This window comes from Phycodurus eques, chromosome 15 (assembly GCF_024500275.1).
Source record: "Phycodurus eques isolate BA_2022a chromosome 15, UOR_Pequ_1.1, whole genome shotgun sequence".
Taxonomy (NCBI): Eukaryota; Metazoa; Chordata; class Actinopteri; order Syngnathiformes; family Syngnathidae; genus Phycodurus; species Phycodurus eques.
Window position 1 is genome coordinate 22343475 of NC_084539.1, and position 16384 is coordinate 22359858.

The window sequence follows — 16384 nt, forward strand, 5'->3', positions numbered from 1 at the left end:
CCATGTTTTCGGAGCGACAAACATGTCGCATCGCTAATCAAAGTCTTCGGTCAAGGTCAAATTCGACGCTTTGAAGGCCAAAAAATGAACGGGCATTTTCGCGTATTTCATTAGCCGCTTACAGTGTGATACGGAAAGTATTCAGACCCCCTTCAATTTTTCAATCTTTGTGAAATTGCGGCCATTCGCTCAAATCATTTACGCACGACGACGAACGTAAGTCAAATAAAATGCTTTGAATCGCAAAATTGAGCATTTTTTTTAGACCGAATCTCGCACTTTTGCAAAAGCATGTCGGCCATCTTTATGGAATGAGAAAATAGACATATTAGATTTAAAAAAAAAATGTACTACCCGTGTTCATAAGCAACTGATGGGTTTGCAAATGTAGCCAAAAGTAGTGCTTACGTGTGGAACAATGAAGCATTTTCAGAATTGCGTGTCAGCCATATTTGTGGAATGGAAAAAATGAAAAGGAAAGTTTTGCGGTTGATTCGGTTAAAAAAATAATAAATACAAGAAAATAGTGGCACTCAGCAAAATTGATATCGAATCATGACAAAATATAATGTTTTGAGTATAATTTATTGAAACAGCATTTCCAGGCTCGTGTGTCAGCCATGTTTGTGGAGTTTCAATTCCTAACCGACACATTTTAGTTATTAGTTACTTAAAAATATGTGAGTGCGAAAATGCTTTGAATGGTATAATATAGCATTTTTGTGCATTTAATTAGCATCTTACATATTACGGGGATTTACATTGGCGGGGGGGGGGGGGGGGGGGGGAATGCAGGCAACATAAAATTCTTTACATGGCAAAAAAAGAACATTTCTGTGACCCAATTGAGCACTTTTGCAGCGGCGTGTCGGCCATCTTGATGGAATGAGAAAGCTGACTTATTTCGGGGGTTGATTCGCTTTTTAAAAAATTCATTGACTGGCGCAAATATGCAAAGTCTCTTCCTTCGTGCCTCGACCGTCATGGCAAAACTGGATGTTGAGAAGTCTGCCGGCGCCGTCTACCGGCGGGGAGAATTATAATACGTTATGAAACTGTGTGTATTCATAATAGTTCTGCTGCACATTGAAACTTGAAAGAATTTTACAGCCATTAAAATAAAACGCAATTGTGCTAATCCCGTATTCTGTATCAGGGATTATCTTATTAAAGAAGCTTTCTTTTCAATCCAATGTTAAAATAAGAAGTTGCCTTTCAAAAGGAAATATTACTGCTACACTATAAATGTAAATAATATGCAATAATAATAAGTCATGATCAGCTGTGGATTCCTGGGCCAACAGCACCACCTAGAGGCGATAATTATAAAAGGCTGCAGAGTTTGTGCATTTTCTTGTGCAACGCCTGCTGCTCTTCGGCGGCACGGGATATTTAGTAATTTATCGGGAAAAAAATCAATAAAATATTCTACCTGTGCTCCGAATTATTATTATTATTATTATGAAGTGCTATGAAAAGCACAGGAAAAACAACCAAAGTAGACTTTCGATCAGACTTAAGTACAGTTGGGGAGTAACTCATTACACGTAACTACATTACGTCATTGAATTACGAAATGGATGTAATTGTAATCCATTACATTGCTGGGAGAAAAGGTGTAGTTGAATTACAGTTCCTTTTGGAACTTTCCATCATTACAATGTTAGTTACATCAGATGACTAAAAAAAAAAAGCCGACGCTTGCGATTGGCTCACTCTGCTCACGTGCCATTCGCCCGTAGTCTCAAACATGATCTATTTTTCCAAATATGACCTTGAAGCGCCGCCTTGTGGTGCAATTGATGACTGTGTCTACATTTTTGAAAGGTTTAGACTCATGGTTACACCTTTGAACCCATAAACTTGACTTTTGAACAGTTTCATCTTGATCACTTTTTGACTTTTTTTTCCCCCCCAGTTATCTGGCGTGTCATGTGAAGCTATGTTGAAATTGTCATGAACACTGAATTCCATCGTAAGAAAAGTCTTCAAAAGGTCTTCAAATGTAATGAGTTATGTTACTTTGAGCAAGCCAGTGAAATGGCTGCATGGAGCCCCAGATTGCTTCACTTGCACACGCGGAGCAGCAACGCATACGAACAGAGAAGACAACAACACTCCCAGGCAAATATTGTCCGCCGCGCTGCGAGATCAACGGCAATTCAAATGGCAAAACGTGGCGCAGTATTACACCGAAGGCGTGCAAGTCCAAATTCGGACTTGCCTGTATACTGTACAAAAGAGAAGGACGTGTTCAAAATGTGCAAGAAAGCAGGGGGGGGGGGGGGGGGGGGGGGTGAATGGTGAACTGCCGTGCGCAACATAGAAAGAAGGATGGAGAGGATTTCCCATGCGGGGGAAAAAAAAGGTCACCAAACTCCCAACCGGGTACGTTCTGTTCCGGAATGTTCCGATCTGAGGCCTCAGCGACTTATCGTGCTCCTCACATGCGCCTCGAGACCACCCCCCCAAAACACTGACACGAGCTTGACCCGCAGCTCGTCGTCTCTTTGTATCGATTGAAGCCCCGACCGGACCCGAGCAATGGAGCAAATCCTTATCGCCGCATTCCCGCTGCAGAGGCTTAAGTGCAAACACATGGGAAGAAAGCTAACCTTTTTTTTTTGGTGCACCCCAGATTGTTTTTTTTTAAGGAACGCGTTGCAGGCATCAAATTCGAGAGAAGAAAATATTTGCACCCAAAAAAACAAAGTTGATCAGCGTAAACGTTGAATATCCTCCTGTCATTGAATCGAGGATGAAAAGGATTTGCGAATCACTGCATTCTGTTTTTATTTGTTTTACACAATGTCCCAACCTCATTGGAATTGGGGTTTGTGAATAGAAATGCTCACATTAAAAGTCTTATTATTTACAGAGACATTTGAAATAATACTAAAACGTTAGAGAGTGAAAAGTGAAAAAAAAGAAATCATGGATTCAGACAAAATTTCAACAAAGGGAATCTGTGTGGACCGTCAACATGGGTGTCCCTCATGTCTCCCTTTTAGGGCCCTTGCAATTTCCATGGCCATGTATAAGTCTGTCATGCAACAAATGATTTTGATTGTGTTGTTATGGGGGGGGGGGGGGGGTCAGCATGGTGGACAATGGTCAGCTTCTGAACATCCATCATGATAAATTCCAGTTGGGTCCGCTCTGGTTTTTGTCCTCCTCTTCCTCCCACAGTCCTCTTTGGGTCCGCAGTACTTCCAAAACCAAGTAAGGCAAACGGGGCATCTTTGGGAATGTTTTGGGAGTTCTTCGGGTACACTTGAAAATGCAACTCCCATCGGCATGTGGGACTTTAGCGCTCACTTTGTCTTCATCGAGTATCACAAAATCTACGATCCAAGAGTAAAAAAAAAAAAAAAAAAAACCAAACAAACAAAGCTCTGCTGCATAAAAAGCCAGAAAAAAGGAAAAAAAGCTTGCTGGCCACAAATATTCCGACCCCCAGTGGAATTGCACTTTAAAACGGCTCCCCATTCCCTGGGAATGCAGTTATCTTGGATCTCACGGCCGCCGTTCCCGTTGTCGTTCAATCACGACTTCCCGACACAGCGGAGCTATGGGGGGGGGGGGGGGGTCAACCCGAGTGCGTGGAACCTCCTCCCACCGCGGCTGCAGTGATGTCACAATTGAAACTTCATTGGAATTACCGGTGACGAAAACATCCCGTAGCGTTTGGCCGAGCGTAGCAGTCGGTTTCCACCCGCAGGATTTTGAGGCTGACCTGAAAATCTGGAATACGGCAGGTCAAAATGTCCGCGTTCGAAGTCCTTCGATATGTTGCGAATCTGCTTCAAATACAGCAACCTTCATCTGAGCCACCGAAAGCTCGCATGGACTTACTCGAGTTCATGTTCCGGTTTTATGGCTGCCACTCAAAGTTCCACGCAATAGTGGTCCGAGTCCTAATATCCATCAAATCGATCCTTATTTCAAGAAAGTTGAAACCGAATATTCACTTCGACCAACACGCAGATGCACTGGCAACCGAGCTTTAAAAAACCAAAAGTGCTGAGTGCAATTATGTCAACCTCGATGTCGATAAGCGTATGCCTTTTACTCCGTTCATTCCACTATGACATTGAGGAAGAGCAGAGCAACGTGTTTGGATTAGGGCAGTTCATTTAGCTTTTCTTTTGCAGACCTAATTATTCTTTTTTTTTTCACCCTGTTTCAGGTAACTCTGTTCAGTTATTGAAAATTTTATAAACCGGAGACCACAGCAAAACTGTCCGTTTCTCCAATTTTGCCACTTCCAGCTATGAGCCATTTTATTGTATAAACTACTGACAACGTAACTTTCCAAGTTGCGAAACCTTTTTTTATTTTTTAGCATTTATTTGCAGAAAATAAAATCGTCGAAATGCTCCCAAGAAATACATTTTTTCATCGACATTTGCTTCCAGAGCTGTAGTTGTTTGGCACCAAGATGCCACCGGATGGCGTCAAAGCAATATTTTTATATTGAACACGACTTTGGCCTGAGCGCAAAAAAAAAACAAACAAACAAAAAAAAGGCGAATCGGTGCGTTTTCAATGGATGATGGCGGAAAGTTCTGCCCCGAAAATCTGCCAATAGGTGAATGTCGAATAAGTGCAATGTATACCGGTTCATTCATTTTCGTCGGCTTGGATGATGTCCAGCGTGTCACTTTGTGCTTTATTACTTGGAAGGTTCTGTCAACCAAACCCAGTCCGCTCTTGCATTTGGAATGCATTCTGCCATCGTTGTTATAATCCCTCAAGGGGAAATGAAATGATGACCGATGATCAATAATCAATTGGGAGAAATAGAGGGCCCAAACTCAAAAAGGGGGCAAAATGTCGCCGTTTTACAGGCCGCAATCGAACGCCCGTCGTCACATAAACGACATACGTGACCCGCCGGGGCAAAACGCGGCAGGCGGGCGTATCCTGCGCACACACACGAACGGCGACGGGCCCGATATTTGCTATTGACAAATGGATGCCGCTAAATTCGGAAATTTCGGTCATTGTTTGTGGGCGGAGCTTTGCGGCAAAGTTTGATGATTAGCCATAAAATAGGCAAGTCTCTTAAGTCGGCGGCGCTCGGTCGTGGCCGCCAATGTTTGATTTGAAAATTCAGCCCCTGAATCCAGTTTCACTGAGCAACCTGAAATTGGGTGGAAATGTCTATCATGAGTCGCCGCACAAAAACGTCTCATGAAGCTATGCTATAGAGTACACAGGAAATCTGCCATTTTGGTTCGAAGCGGCCAACTTTCCAGAGGACGATGCTAAATCGCAAAACATTTACAACATCTAACGTCATTGCCCGTGTTTGGCACATGGCTTTAAATAAACAAAACGTCGTTCAAGGGGCGATAAGAGGCAATTCGTAGACATTTCACGCAGTCCATTTTTTTGTTTTTTTTGTCTTTTGGGAATTTTTGACCCCCCCCACCCACACACACACACACACACACGCTGGCATAAGTCACCGTTCCTCATTCGCTCGTCAAAGCGAGCGCAGCGGAAAAACAAAACCGCTTCAGAAACCTGAAGCAACAAGCAAGGCCCGGCCGGCTTTTATGTTCAGGCGAAGACGGGGTACGATTTTCGGTCTTTTCACGCCGACTCGTGCGTAAAAAGACGAGCGCCTGGAGGAAGCGGCTGCGGAATTAAAGTGATTATGTCGCTGGAATCTGCACAACCTTTTGGATAAAAGGCTCCATTGTATCCCTGCAGGTCGCTGCACCGCTTCGCGCTTTGTTTTGAGAGCCGCGGAACACCCGCGGGGCAAAATGATGGAAAGCACCATTAAAAAAAAAGAAACGAATGGAAACAATTTGAAATGAAAACATAATAATCACATGGTGCGCAGGGACAGGCGGGCACATGCACATACACTACGCTGATAACCAAATTATCAGTAGAAATTGGAATGATCATCGTAAATTCGAAATGCGAAAGGAAGTGCACCAGTGTATTTAGAATGTTTGTTTTCAATTGAAAAACGTACAGGGGTATCAAAAGTGTACATCAATTGCCACGTTTTTTGGGATATAAAAAAATGAGCCAGAATAAATCATGGAAAACTTTTTCGAGCAGTAATATGGCCTGTCTACTGTACAACTCAATTGAATCGAAAAAAAAAAAAAGACAAATTCGAGAAGTAAAAATGAAATGAACATTCCAGCTCATGTTAAACGAGAGTCAGCACTCACCTGCCACCTTTTGAAGTGCTTCTTACTGTACGGACCCCAAATCAAGTGCAAATGTCCGAGTGGGCTTTTCCTGATATTTTGGGCATTTCTAGCAGACAGCAGAAGGATGGACGCTGACACCGACTGCTATCTACGAACTTTACGAACAAAATCTCCCACGACACACGTGGGAAATGTCTCCAAGGGTCCGACGAAAACCAGGGTCGAACGTTTTGGCCCAAATTCCAAAAGGTGCGTTTGGCGCCGACGCAAAAGCGCTCATCAGCAAAACAACAGCATACTTGCAGTGAAGCGTGGCGGTGGCAGCATTATGAATTATGAACACTTCCAAATAGCAGTCAGAGTTAGCATAAAACCTTCACTTCAGGCTTCTGCGAGCAAAAAAAAAAACGGAAAGCCTACTAGAACATCCGAAGTTCATTTGGTGTTAATCAGAGGCACTTTACATGGTGGCAGGTGTGACTCTCATTTAACGAGTTTGAGTGTTGATTCCACGTTAGAAGAGGGTGTGCACACTTGTGCTACCACATTATTTCAGTGGTTTGTTTTTACTTATCCTCTCGAAACTAAAATGATTGCTCAAGAAAGGTTACAGGTCGCATTAAGGATGCAAAAAGTCTTCAAATGTTTTTTTTCGTCAAAGTCCTTTTCATGACAAGAACCCGGCAGGGGTGTGTACACTTGTTATATCCACTGTACATGTTTATGCACCGGCGCACTTCCTTTCAACTCTTTAATGTACTTTATAGAAGTGAACCAGTGTACAAAAATAGTGTATTTATTTAAAAAAAAAATAATAATAAATAAATTAAAAAAAAAATGGTATAAGTAAGTGTGTTAAACAAATATATAGATGCGATTAAGACTTGAATTCATCTAACAGACTGTTTACGTGCCACCTGCTGTTTTGGTTCGCAACAAAAGGTACTCAGCAGTTCAACGTCTGCTTTTTTAATCTCCCCCAAAAAAAAAAAAAATCCAATCAAGAGTTTACACGACAAAGATGCTTTAGTGTAAACAGAGCCGTTGAAGAAGAACGGGCATGTTTGCTCCGTGGGCATTCCAAACGTTCGACACGTGTCATAATTCGCACTTTATATAAAGAAATTTTTTTTTTTTTTTTTTTTTTTTTTTTAAAAGTCACCTCACCCTCACTCTTCTGCGTACGCGCGCACAGGCTGCGGGACGTTCGGTATGCGATGTTCGCTCTCCCGGAGGGGAAATAGTTTGCAAGTGTCGAGACTTGTTCCCTTCAAGTTTGCGCTCCGAACTGCACCCGAATGTGCGCCGACCTCTCGAAAGTCACCCCCGCGACAATTTGCCGGAATTTCCATATTTCCCAAATGACAATATATGATGAAATAAGATCAAAAGGAATTCTGCATGCTGTTCAATTGCGCAACATAATCGTGACTCAATCATTGTACATTTTGGGGGGGGGGAAACAAACAAAAACGGAATCTATGAAATCGGACCTTTAAAGTCAAATGAAAACTCAGCGCTCTCTTTTGCAAGCAAGCAAATGAGGTTGCCGCTCGATTCGAGTGGCAAGTTCATGCAAGGGCGATCGTTTCTATTCTGTGCTTCTCTTTTTCGCTCATCTTCTGTTCCGTCTATCCCCCAAACTGCTGAAAGCGTGCACATTTCCACGTGGTGGGACTAATAAAGGTTATCTTACATGATCAATGTGTGTTATTCGTGAGGGCCGCAACTATTCTTTAGTTATTTATTATATACGTATAATAATTTATTAATCTGTAATTCATTTTCCAATGGATCGATGAATAGGATTGAAGACATTTCAGAGTCTGTACTTTTATACTTTGAATGAATGAACGGAGTTGAATCAGTCACTATCTGCCCTTCTACTTTAGTACACAGCGCGAGTACTTTTTCCACCTTATCGATGTTGGTAAACAACAAACTGAGGCCAAGTTCCAAGAAGTCGTCACGTGTACTTCGCAAAGAGCCCCCCCGAAATACAAAAATGTCAAATGTGAGCGAAGCGCTCCCAAACGCCAGTGGACACTGCAGCAGGCCGCGGTACGCTTTCCATTTCAAGCTCATGTGTTCCACATAGCACAGCACGGGCCGCAAGTTCCATCGACAGGCGCTGAGTCAGCGCTCAGAAATGCTACAGGCCCTCCGGGGATTCGGATAACGGTTATATGCAATCCTGCTCGGCGAGCGCAGTTCGCGGAGGACGGAGGTGGAGGTTAACTTCACCTCGAAAGAGTTATTCATCACTTACGGACAGACGAAACTGCGAAAATCCCCACTTGGCTCCGCCATAGAAGGAAGCGGGCGTCGTCGTTGGAAAGCTCGCCCCTAAAAACGCAGGGATACATGTTCATGTTATCCCTATGTGGCACAGGTGTCAAACTGGTGGCGCAGGGGCCAGATCTGGCCTGCCACATCATCGTACGTGGCCCACGAAAGCACATCATGCTTCGTTACTTGCAAGAGTGTCAAAATTGCGATAAGTTACAACGTTGTGACAGTGCGAGCATTTTCGGTTAGCAATTCCCTTTTGAAAAGAAACATAAAACTTCGCGCTTTCAGAGGGTTCTGATTTCAAAACTAGTTTTCCACCAATTTGTTGCGTCTATGTAATTATATAAGGCGACCATTCATTCGCAGGGGTTCCCAGTCATAACGGCCCTCCGATGTGGCCCGTGACACCAACGAGTTCGTGCACCCCCTGCTGTACGAGTTTCTGTTGGTCGACAACGATCGCTGAGCCGAGACTCGAACCCTGGACCTCTCGACTGAGAGCCAACCACTCGCGCGCCGTGCTGACCTCTTACCGTAAAAATGCAGTCAAAATCAAGTGCTGAAAAGGAAGGACGCGAGACCCCGTGGCCATGGAAACGGCGGCTGTGCGGATGTGAGGGAGTGGAAACCGTTCGGATTAGTAATTAGTGGAGATACGCCACGGTTGGAGTCCAACTTCGGCGAGTGAAACGTGAATCCATTCGTACGAGTCCGGCAACGGGGAACTGCCATTTAGACGAGAGCGGGACATGTTGTTTTGCAATATTTCCAAAATTCGCCACCTTACATTTTGATGGAAACGTACCGGAAGAATAATTATCAGAAAATAGCGCAATCTACTTTTAGACAAGCAGGGCAAGTCATATGAAGTTAAGGAGGAGGGAAGTTGTTTCATTCATCTCTGTCGTGTGATTTGACGACGCACTTCCGTTCTGGGGCGCCAGTCAAGTCAAGTCAAGTTTATTAAAAAAAAAAAAAAAAAAAGGGCTTACTTACAAAAAAACAAAAAAATACAAGCTAACCGACGAGACAACGAGGCACACCCGGACACGAGTGGCCGGGGGGAGCCGATCGGTAGACACCGCGACAGGACGCGCGGAAACAAGACGCAGCACAGATCAGGACACCTACAATAAGTCAGGTCTGTTTTCGAATGTGGGGAGCAAAAGCGAAAAATAAATACTGCAACAAATTGCAGAAACCTGAACGACTTCACTTCCCGCAACTGAAAAGTCGAAGCGGTCGTCCGGTTCTTCCGAGTTAGCCGTCCCGCTGCTGGGATGACTTTTACAAGGTTTATTGGGGTTAGATCCAGGGCGCATCCTCTTCCTCGGAGCTTCACCTTTAACCCATCGCCGGGGGAGTAACCTGCCTCCGCAGGGACAGAAGGGGGGCGGGGGGGCTCACCCTATCCTAGCAACATGGGAAACTTGTGTGGGATGATTAAGTGACAAGCTGGAAATTCTCTGCCATTCACGGCAGCCATCTTGTTCGACTCGGCAAGCGGTGCCGACACGTCGGGACTTGCCTTTCTCATAGAAGGTTGTCATATTTAGAACAGACTGGGGGGGGGGGGGGGGGGGGGGGCTTGGTTGTTCACGCACTTCTGCAGCCGTCGTCGCCAACTCTGCGCAGCAAAAACAAACAACCACTTGTGGAACGCAAAGACGGCGAGAAACCCGGCTCTGAGACGTCCCTACGTCGTCTGACCCGCACATATGTGGGGGTGGGCGTTCATTTCATCCGCTTCCAAACGCATTTCCAATCAAACCCCGGCTCGCCGACTTTCACCGCGAAAAACGTGGCGCCGGCCGGACGTTAGAGTCGTCCAAGTAGGACTTTGATGAGTTATGATTTCCGCTGCCTCGAATTTACCGCGAATGCATGAAGTGCACGCATCGGTAATGTACACAGTTTTTTTGGGGGGGGGTCTGCAAATATTTTCTGTTGTCCCTTGAAGCAGCATGAAAACTGATCTCAGCCGACTTCCCGTGAGAGGCAGGGAAGTCGCTTAAAAAAAATACAAATCCACTTCAGAGACTCCGAACCGGGGGCACGTACACAAACAAACGACTTTCTCAGGGAACGGCGAAAGCCATCGCGCGGGACGGAGGTGCAAGTGCGCTTCGAGAGGCAGTAAATTTCAATCAGGCTGTTTCGATTGGCTCCCCGGGGAGGGCTTGACGTCACGTGGGCCGATTCCGCCGAGCGCGACCGGAGATCTTCGGCGTTCCCAGGGCGGGCCGGGAGTCCGCGCGGTGTTTTCCGCAGCGCCAGAGCTCGTCGATTCGGGTCGCGCTTCGCCAACTGTTGGCGATCTACGTCAACGTACCCGCAGGAGATCAAGCTAAGCTCAACTACCGGGGCCGACGAGACCCCGGGGCGTTACGGCATTCACGCGCGCCGCCAAGACGTTCCGACAGCTTTTAGTCGACGAAGGGGCAACTTTTGTTCCATGAAAAGATGTCCGCATAAAGCCTCCGTTAGCTGGAATACAAGCGGGGCTTTGACGCTAGCTCGCGTGCTTCGGGAGGGGGGGGGGGGGGGGGGGGGCTTAGCTCACCCGGCGACGGGCTCGTCCGCGGCATCGCCTCCTCGCTTGGGAATTTGAATCGCGACACCGAGCTGTCGTAGTAAATTGCGGCACCCAGTGAAGACGCATTTTTTAGCGAGCTAGCTCGCTAAATGTACGCTAACTAAGAAACTCGCAATCGCGCCGGATAACCGCCGATGCGGAGGAAGACGCTCAAGTTTTTATATCACCCGGACTGTCGTCGTTCTCTTGGACTCGTCACCGGCCGGTTCAAGAAGATGAACGACTGGTTTGAGAATGATTGACAGGCGAAGTTTTTGCGGACCCAAAACGTTCTGAAAAGTTTCTGGAAGATGGCGCCAAAAGAAACGTCGCGGGGACGCCCGAGCGCGGGAGTGCGGCATTATTGCGGATGTCGTTGATTGTCTTTACTCACGATGCGGGAGGTTTTCGGTATTCGGCGGGCAGGGCGACACATGGTGCGATAGGGCGGAAAAAACAACTGTCAAATCAAATAAAAACGAACACGACTGAGAGCGACGTGCGCGTGTTGCCGTTGCACTGCGAAATAAAGTACGACTGCAAATCGCTCAACGGTCCCGAGTCCCTGAGAAGCGAGCTGCGAATTTGGTAGACTGGTCTATCGCGAGGAGACCCGCCCAAAAAGTACTCGGCCATTCGTAGGGTCCAGAGGTTCCGCCCGACGACAGCCGCGACAACGACTTGCGCCACACGTGGCCATCCTCCTTTTGCAATCGAAAAGCTGTCGCTCGATCCTCGCAGGAGGAGCCGAGCTCGCGGAACAAACTCCCCTCGCGCTCCTCCCTCGCCGTCACAAGCGCACGAGCGACTCCTGCGCGCGGCCGCACGTGATGGCCGTCGGAGCTTGAGGAGAGCATGAACGCCAGCGCCCCGCACGCGGCGCAGCCGTCCTCCTTCCAGCCGCCCACCATCCCGGTGATCATGTTCCTCTTCGGCGTGGTGGGGAACGTGACGGCCATCGCGGTGCTGCGCATCTCGCGCAAGGAGCAGAAGGAGACCACGTTCTACACGCTGGTGTGCGGCCTGGCCGTCACCGACCTGCTGGGCACGCTGCTGGCCAGCCCGGTCACCATCGCCACGTACGTGCGCGGCGCCTGGCCCGGCGCCCGGCCGCTGTGCCAGTACTCGGGCTTCGTCCTGCTCTTCTTCTTCATGGCGCAGCTGTGCATCCTGTGCGCCATGTCGGTGGAGCGCTACCTGGCCATCAACCACGCCTACTTCTACAACGAGTACGTCAGCCAGCGGCCGGCGGCGCTGGCGCTGCTCGCCATCTACGTAGGCAACGCGGGGCTGTGCGCGCTGCCGGGCGCGGGCTGGGGGGAGGTCAAGCTGCAGCGGCCCGGCAGCTGGTGCTTCATCGACTGGCACGGCGGCGGCAACCGCACGTCGGTGGCCGCCTTCAACCTGATGTACGCCGGCGTCAACGCGGCCGTCGTGCTGGCCACGGTGGCCTGCAACGTCATGGTGTGCGGCGCGCTCATCCTCATGCGCCGCCGCTTCGTGCGCCGCACGTCGCGGCGGCGGCGCCCGGCCGAGACGCGGCCCGGGCGCCGCCGGAGCTTGGGGCGCCTGGCCGCAGCCGAGATCCAGATGGTCATCCTGCTCGTCGCCACTTCCGCCGTGGTGCTCGTCTGCTCCATCCCCTTGCTGGTCGGTCGCCATCACACCGCGCGGGCCCTCGTCGTCGCGCGAACGCATTTGAGCGCCCGTTCGAGCGATTCAATTCACGGCGGAAGTCACTTTCGTACGCGCTGCAAATCGGTTCGCTTGGCCTGAGCATGCGCAGTCCGCTTTTTGGGCTCCGTTCGTACTTCTGATGCGTTTGACTTCTCGCCACTTTGATGACATTTCCAGTTCCACGCAGACTTTTCGAAACCATTTACGGTTCGGTACGTTCCGTGTCATATTTATGTCACTTTGAACAATTTTATGATCGAAAAATGACTACAAGCTTTCAACTGCCTTCACACAAAAACAAAAACAACACTTTTTCTCATTCGTATTGGACTTCTTTCTGACCCAAAAGTCATAGAAATCATCCAAAATGCTATAACGCAAGCGATCCTTGCGTTATAGCATTTTGGATGAATTGGAGCGACCTAACTCAATTAACCTTTTGACATTTTCCTAATTCATCGAGATCCAATGCGGAATCGCAACATTTTACAGTTCGTACAAGGAAAAAAATAAACTACAACAATTACATCTTGGTTTTTTTCCCCCACTCAATTGCACGTTGAAGAGAGAGAGAGAGAGAAGAAAAAAAAAAAGAAAAAAGAAAACCTACACGTTGAAAATGCAAGCCCTACTCGTGCCAACGAGATTCTTTTTCCGCTACCAATTCATGCCAGTCCTATCAATCCAGCATGCGCAGTGCTTTTATTGTTCCCAAATATAACATCCGGACATCTTGGGGATTTGAGACGAGGACCGCACTGTTTTTTTTTTGGGTTGTAAAAACTAAACCAAAGAAAACCGCCTGAGTCAATATATAATAAGGTCTGTTAGAAGTGAAGAGCAATTGCAAATTTGGTACAGATGAAACTAATCTTCTGCGGTCGTAGAGCTTCCGATTGCCTTTTATTTGTTTGAATGAGGAACACTGACTACTGCCGCCCGGTGGTATGGAGGGGTATTACTTCTCACGCATGCGCAGAAGATACACGCCAGACCGGCGTCGGGTGCAGTCGCTGCGGTGCGTCTGCAATCTTTCGAACCGGCCCGAGTGTCGGATTGGTGCGCCACGACCGTCGGTTTCCCTCGCGGCGAGAAAACTGCCAAAACCACGCGGCATCAGTAGACAGATTCCGTATCAGGCGGCGGCTCGTAACGCCAAAAACTCTTGTAATTCGGCGTACTGCTGCAAAACTGGACCTCAGACTCGAATTCCGTTTGGCTGTTTGACTGATCCAGACACTTTTTGTCTCCCCTCCTTTGGTCTCCAGCTGAGGATCTTCGTGAACCAGCTGTACAGCAACCAAAAGGAAGAGTCCACGGGGCTCAACAAAGACCTGCTGGCCATCCGCATGGCCTCCGTCAACCCCATCCTGGACCCGTGGGTGTACATCCTGCTCCGGAAGACGGTGGTCCTCACGCTCATGGAGAAGATCAAGTGTCTGTTCTGCAAGATGGGAAGAGGCCGGCGAGGGGGCGGGGGTCGGTTCCGCTGCGGCGGCGCCCGCCCGTCGTCGTCGTCGTCGTCGTCCATCGTGTCGCGGGACTCGCCGTCTTTGGTGTCGCGGGGGCGGCAGGGGACGGCGTGCACCTCGCTGACTTTTCTGTACCCGGCCGAGGGCGGGACGGCGTCCTTTCGAGAGGGGGCGGACGGGGAACGCGGCTCGTCACCGGCCCCGAGGGAGGTCGGGGGGACTCGCACGGAGCCCCGGGGGTGGCCCGCGGAGGCTCTGCCGCCGGAGAGCTCCAAGCCGGCTTTGCAAGTGTCGCTTACGGACAGGACGGCAAGCGCCCAGGAGAGATGCATCTGAGCCGAGACCGAAGCTCGCGGTTCATCTCGTCGGCTGTAAATATTGGCGCTGGCCTCGTTGGCCACCGAGACGGAACGAAATCACGCCACGGGGCTCGACGCTCAATCCCGATTCTCTTGACTGGATTTACACCGAACCCCCGTTTTAGCTCCGATTCGTTCCACGACCACCCGCAGTAAGTGAAAATCAATTTAAAAAAAATAAAAACATGTTAAGAAATAGCACCCCCCTTATCACTTGAAACACATTTGAACTTCTCAAAATGTACACTGAACCGCCGTGTCAAAGCAGATTTAAAAAAAGAAAGAAAAATGATCCTCCATTATTTGGCGCATCTATGTGGCATACTAGTGCCAAAGAACTACGTCGAAGTCACTGGAGGAGTTTCACTTCGACAAAAGTCCTGCTTTGGCGCCATCTGTTGGCATCTTTGAACTATGTTAAAGTGAGTTGTGTGATTGAGACAGAAGTAGTGTTCTGTCACCATATCTAGCGTCTATATATTTGGGGGTGAGCTCATTTCGCTGCTCAGGGGAAGGCTAGGTCTCAAGCGGGGGTTCCCTGTAAAAATACAAGCCCGTCCCATTTTTCAAATATTCCCAATATCGCACTTTTTCAAGAGTGTTCGCCAAATGACAAGTAAGCTGTTCAAATGTGAATGTTTTTGTCGCAAGACGCTAATTTATTTTGGCGTGCGAAAATGTGTACGTTCCGGTTTTCTCCGTGAGAAAATGCCGATACGACGAGACGACGGCCTCAACTGCGTGAGAGCAAAAGCCCTGAAAGAGCTCAGACGTGATTCTCTTTACTGCAAATTGTTAATCTTGTCACGAATGTGATCCCATTTATCGTCACATTGTCTTGATGCATCTGAATATTGTTTTTTTTTTGGGGGGGGGGGGGGGGGGGGGCTATGTTTAACACCATTATCGTTGTAGAAAATGGACATTTAAAAAAAAAAAAACATGAAAACACAACCACTCTTGACCTTGTACAAAAATAGAGCAACAATAAAGTTGGAAAACAAGCTTTTTTCCTCACGTAGTTTTTGTCTGATCTTCCGAGACCCACAGAATATTTATTGCGTTGTGTCGCAATCGAAGCACTGCGACCGACGCTACCAAAGGAACGAGTGATGCTCCCTTCTGTCACCTGAAAAAGTTTCTTTCGATTGCTTTTCTCTTCTTTATTAATCAGCAGTAGATCGCGGGCTGTTTTCATCCGCCTAAAAAAAACGGTTTCAGACCGAGAAACATGTCAAGCAGAGCAGTGACGCCGACGCTAATATTTTTGTTTTTGTGACACTTCAAAGCATAAAACAATAAAAAAAAAAAGACTGCGAACGGGCCGCGGACGGCAAAATAATCGTCGATGCGCGGCTCTACGACTAAGACGCACGCTGACTCAGCGCGCAGCTCGAGTGGATCGGCAGTGGGTTTTTTTTACATGACGTTCCTCATTCCCCCTATGAACCGCGTCATCGTTTCTCACGATCGCCACACACGCCCGGCGCGACACATGCTCTGTTGATACTGTACATATTCATACTCCGCTCAAGTGTCAGGTGCCGAAACTTGTCCGCCTTCCGACGCTGTCGGCATTTGTCTCCCTTATAATCGACGGGACGAGCCGAGATTCGCCGCCTAATCTTCATCTTCAACGCAAAAGCTGTGCTGATCTCGAATCCAAAGTGATGCAACGCCGCCATCTTCAGGGATCTGCCAGTCATGCCAAATCTGGTTTCGCACACAAGGTGGGCGCGACCGTCTTTTATGCGTATACCGCTGAAAAACGTACTTGAGCGATATCCGGTGGACCCCGCTATTGGTGGGCCAAAGGGACTTGGCCGG

General features: G+C 48.0%; 1 protein-coding gene across 1 annotated transcript; it reads left to right on the forward strand.

Moving 5' to 3' along the window:
* The first annotated feature begins 11855 nt into the window (after positions 1–11855).
* On the forward strand, positions 11856–15423 carry ptger4b (prostaglandin E receptor 4 (subtype EP4) b). The gene is made up of 2 exons (XM_061699200.1): positions 11856–12699; positions 13995–15423. The coding sequence occupies exons 1-2, from the start codon at positions 11905–11907 to the stop codon at positions 14532–14534; spliced, it is 1335 nt and encodes a 444-aa protein (XP_061555184.1). The 5' UTR covers positions 11856–11904; the 3' UTR covers positions 14535–15423.
* The last annotated feature ends 961 nt before the right edge of the window (positions 15424–16384 follow it).

Excerpts from the sequence above, each read along its gene's own strand:
- ptger4b (XM_061699200.1), top strand. The coding sequence starts at position 11,905 with ATGAACGCCAGCGCCCCGCACGCGGCGCAGCCGTCCTCCTTCCAGCCG. Across the intron at positions 12,700-13,994 it reads TCTGCTCCATCCCCTTGCTG|CTGAGGATCTTCGTGAACCA; the intron begins GTCGGTCGCCAT and ends TTTGGTCTCCAG.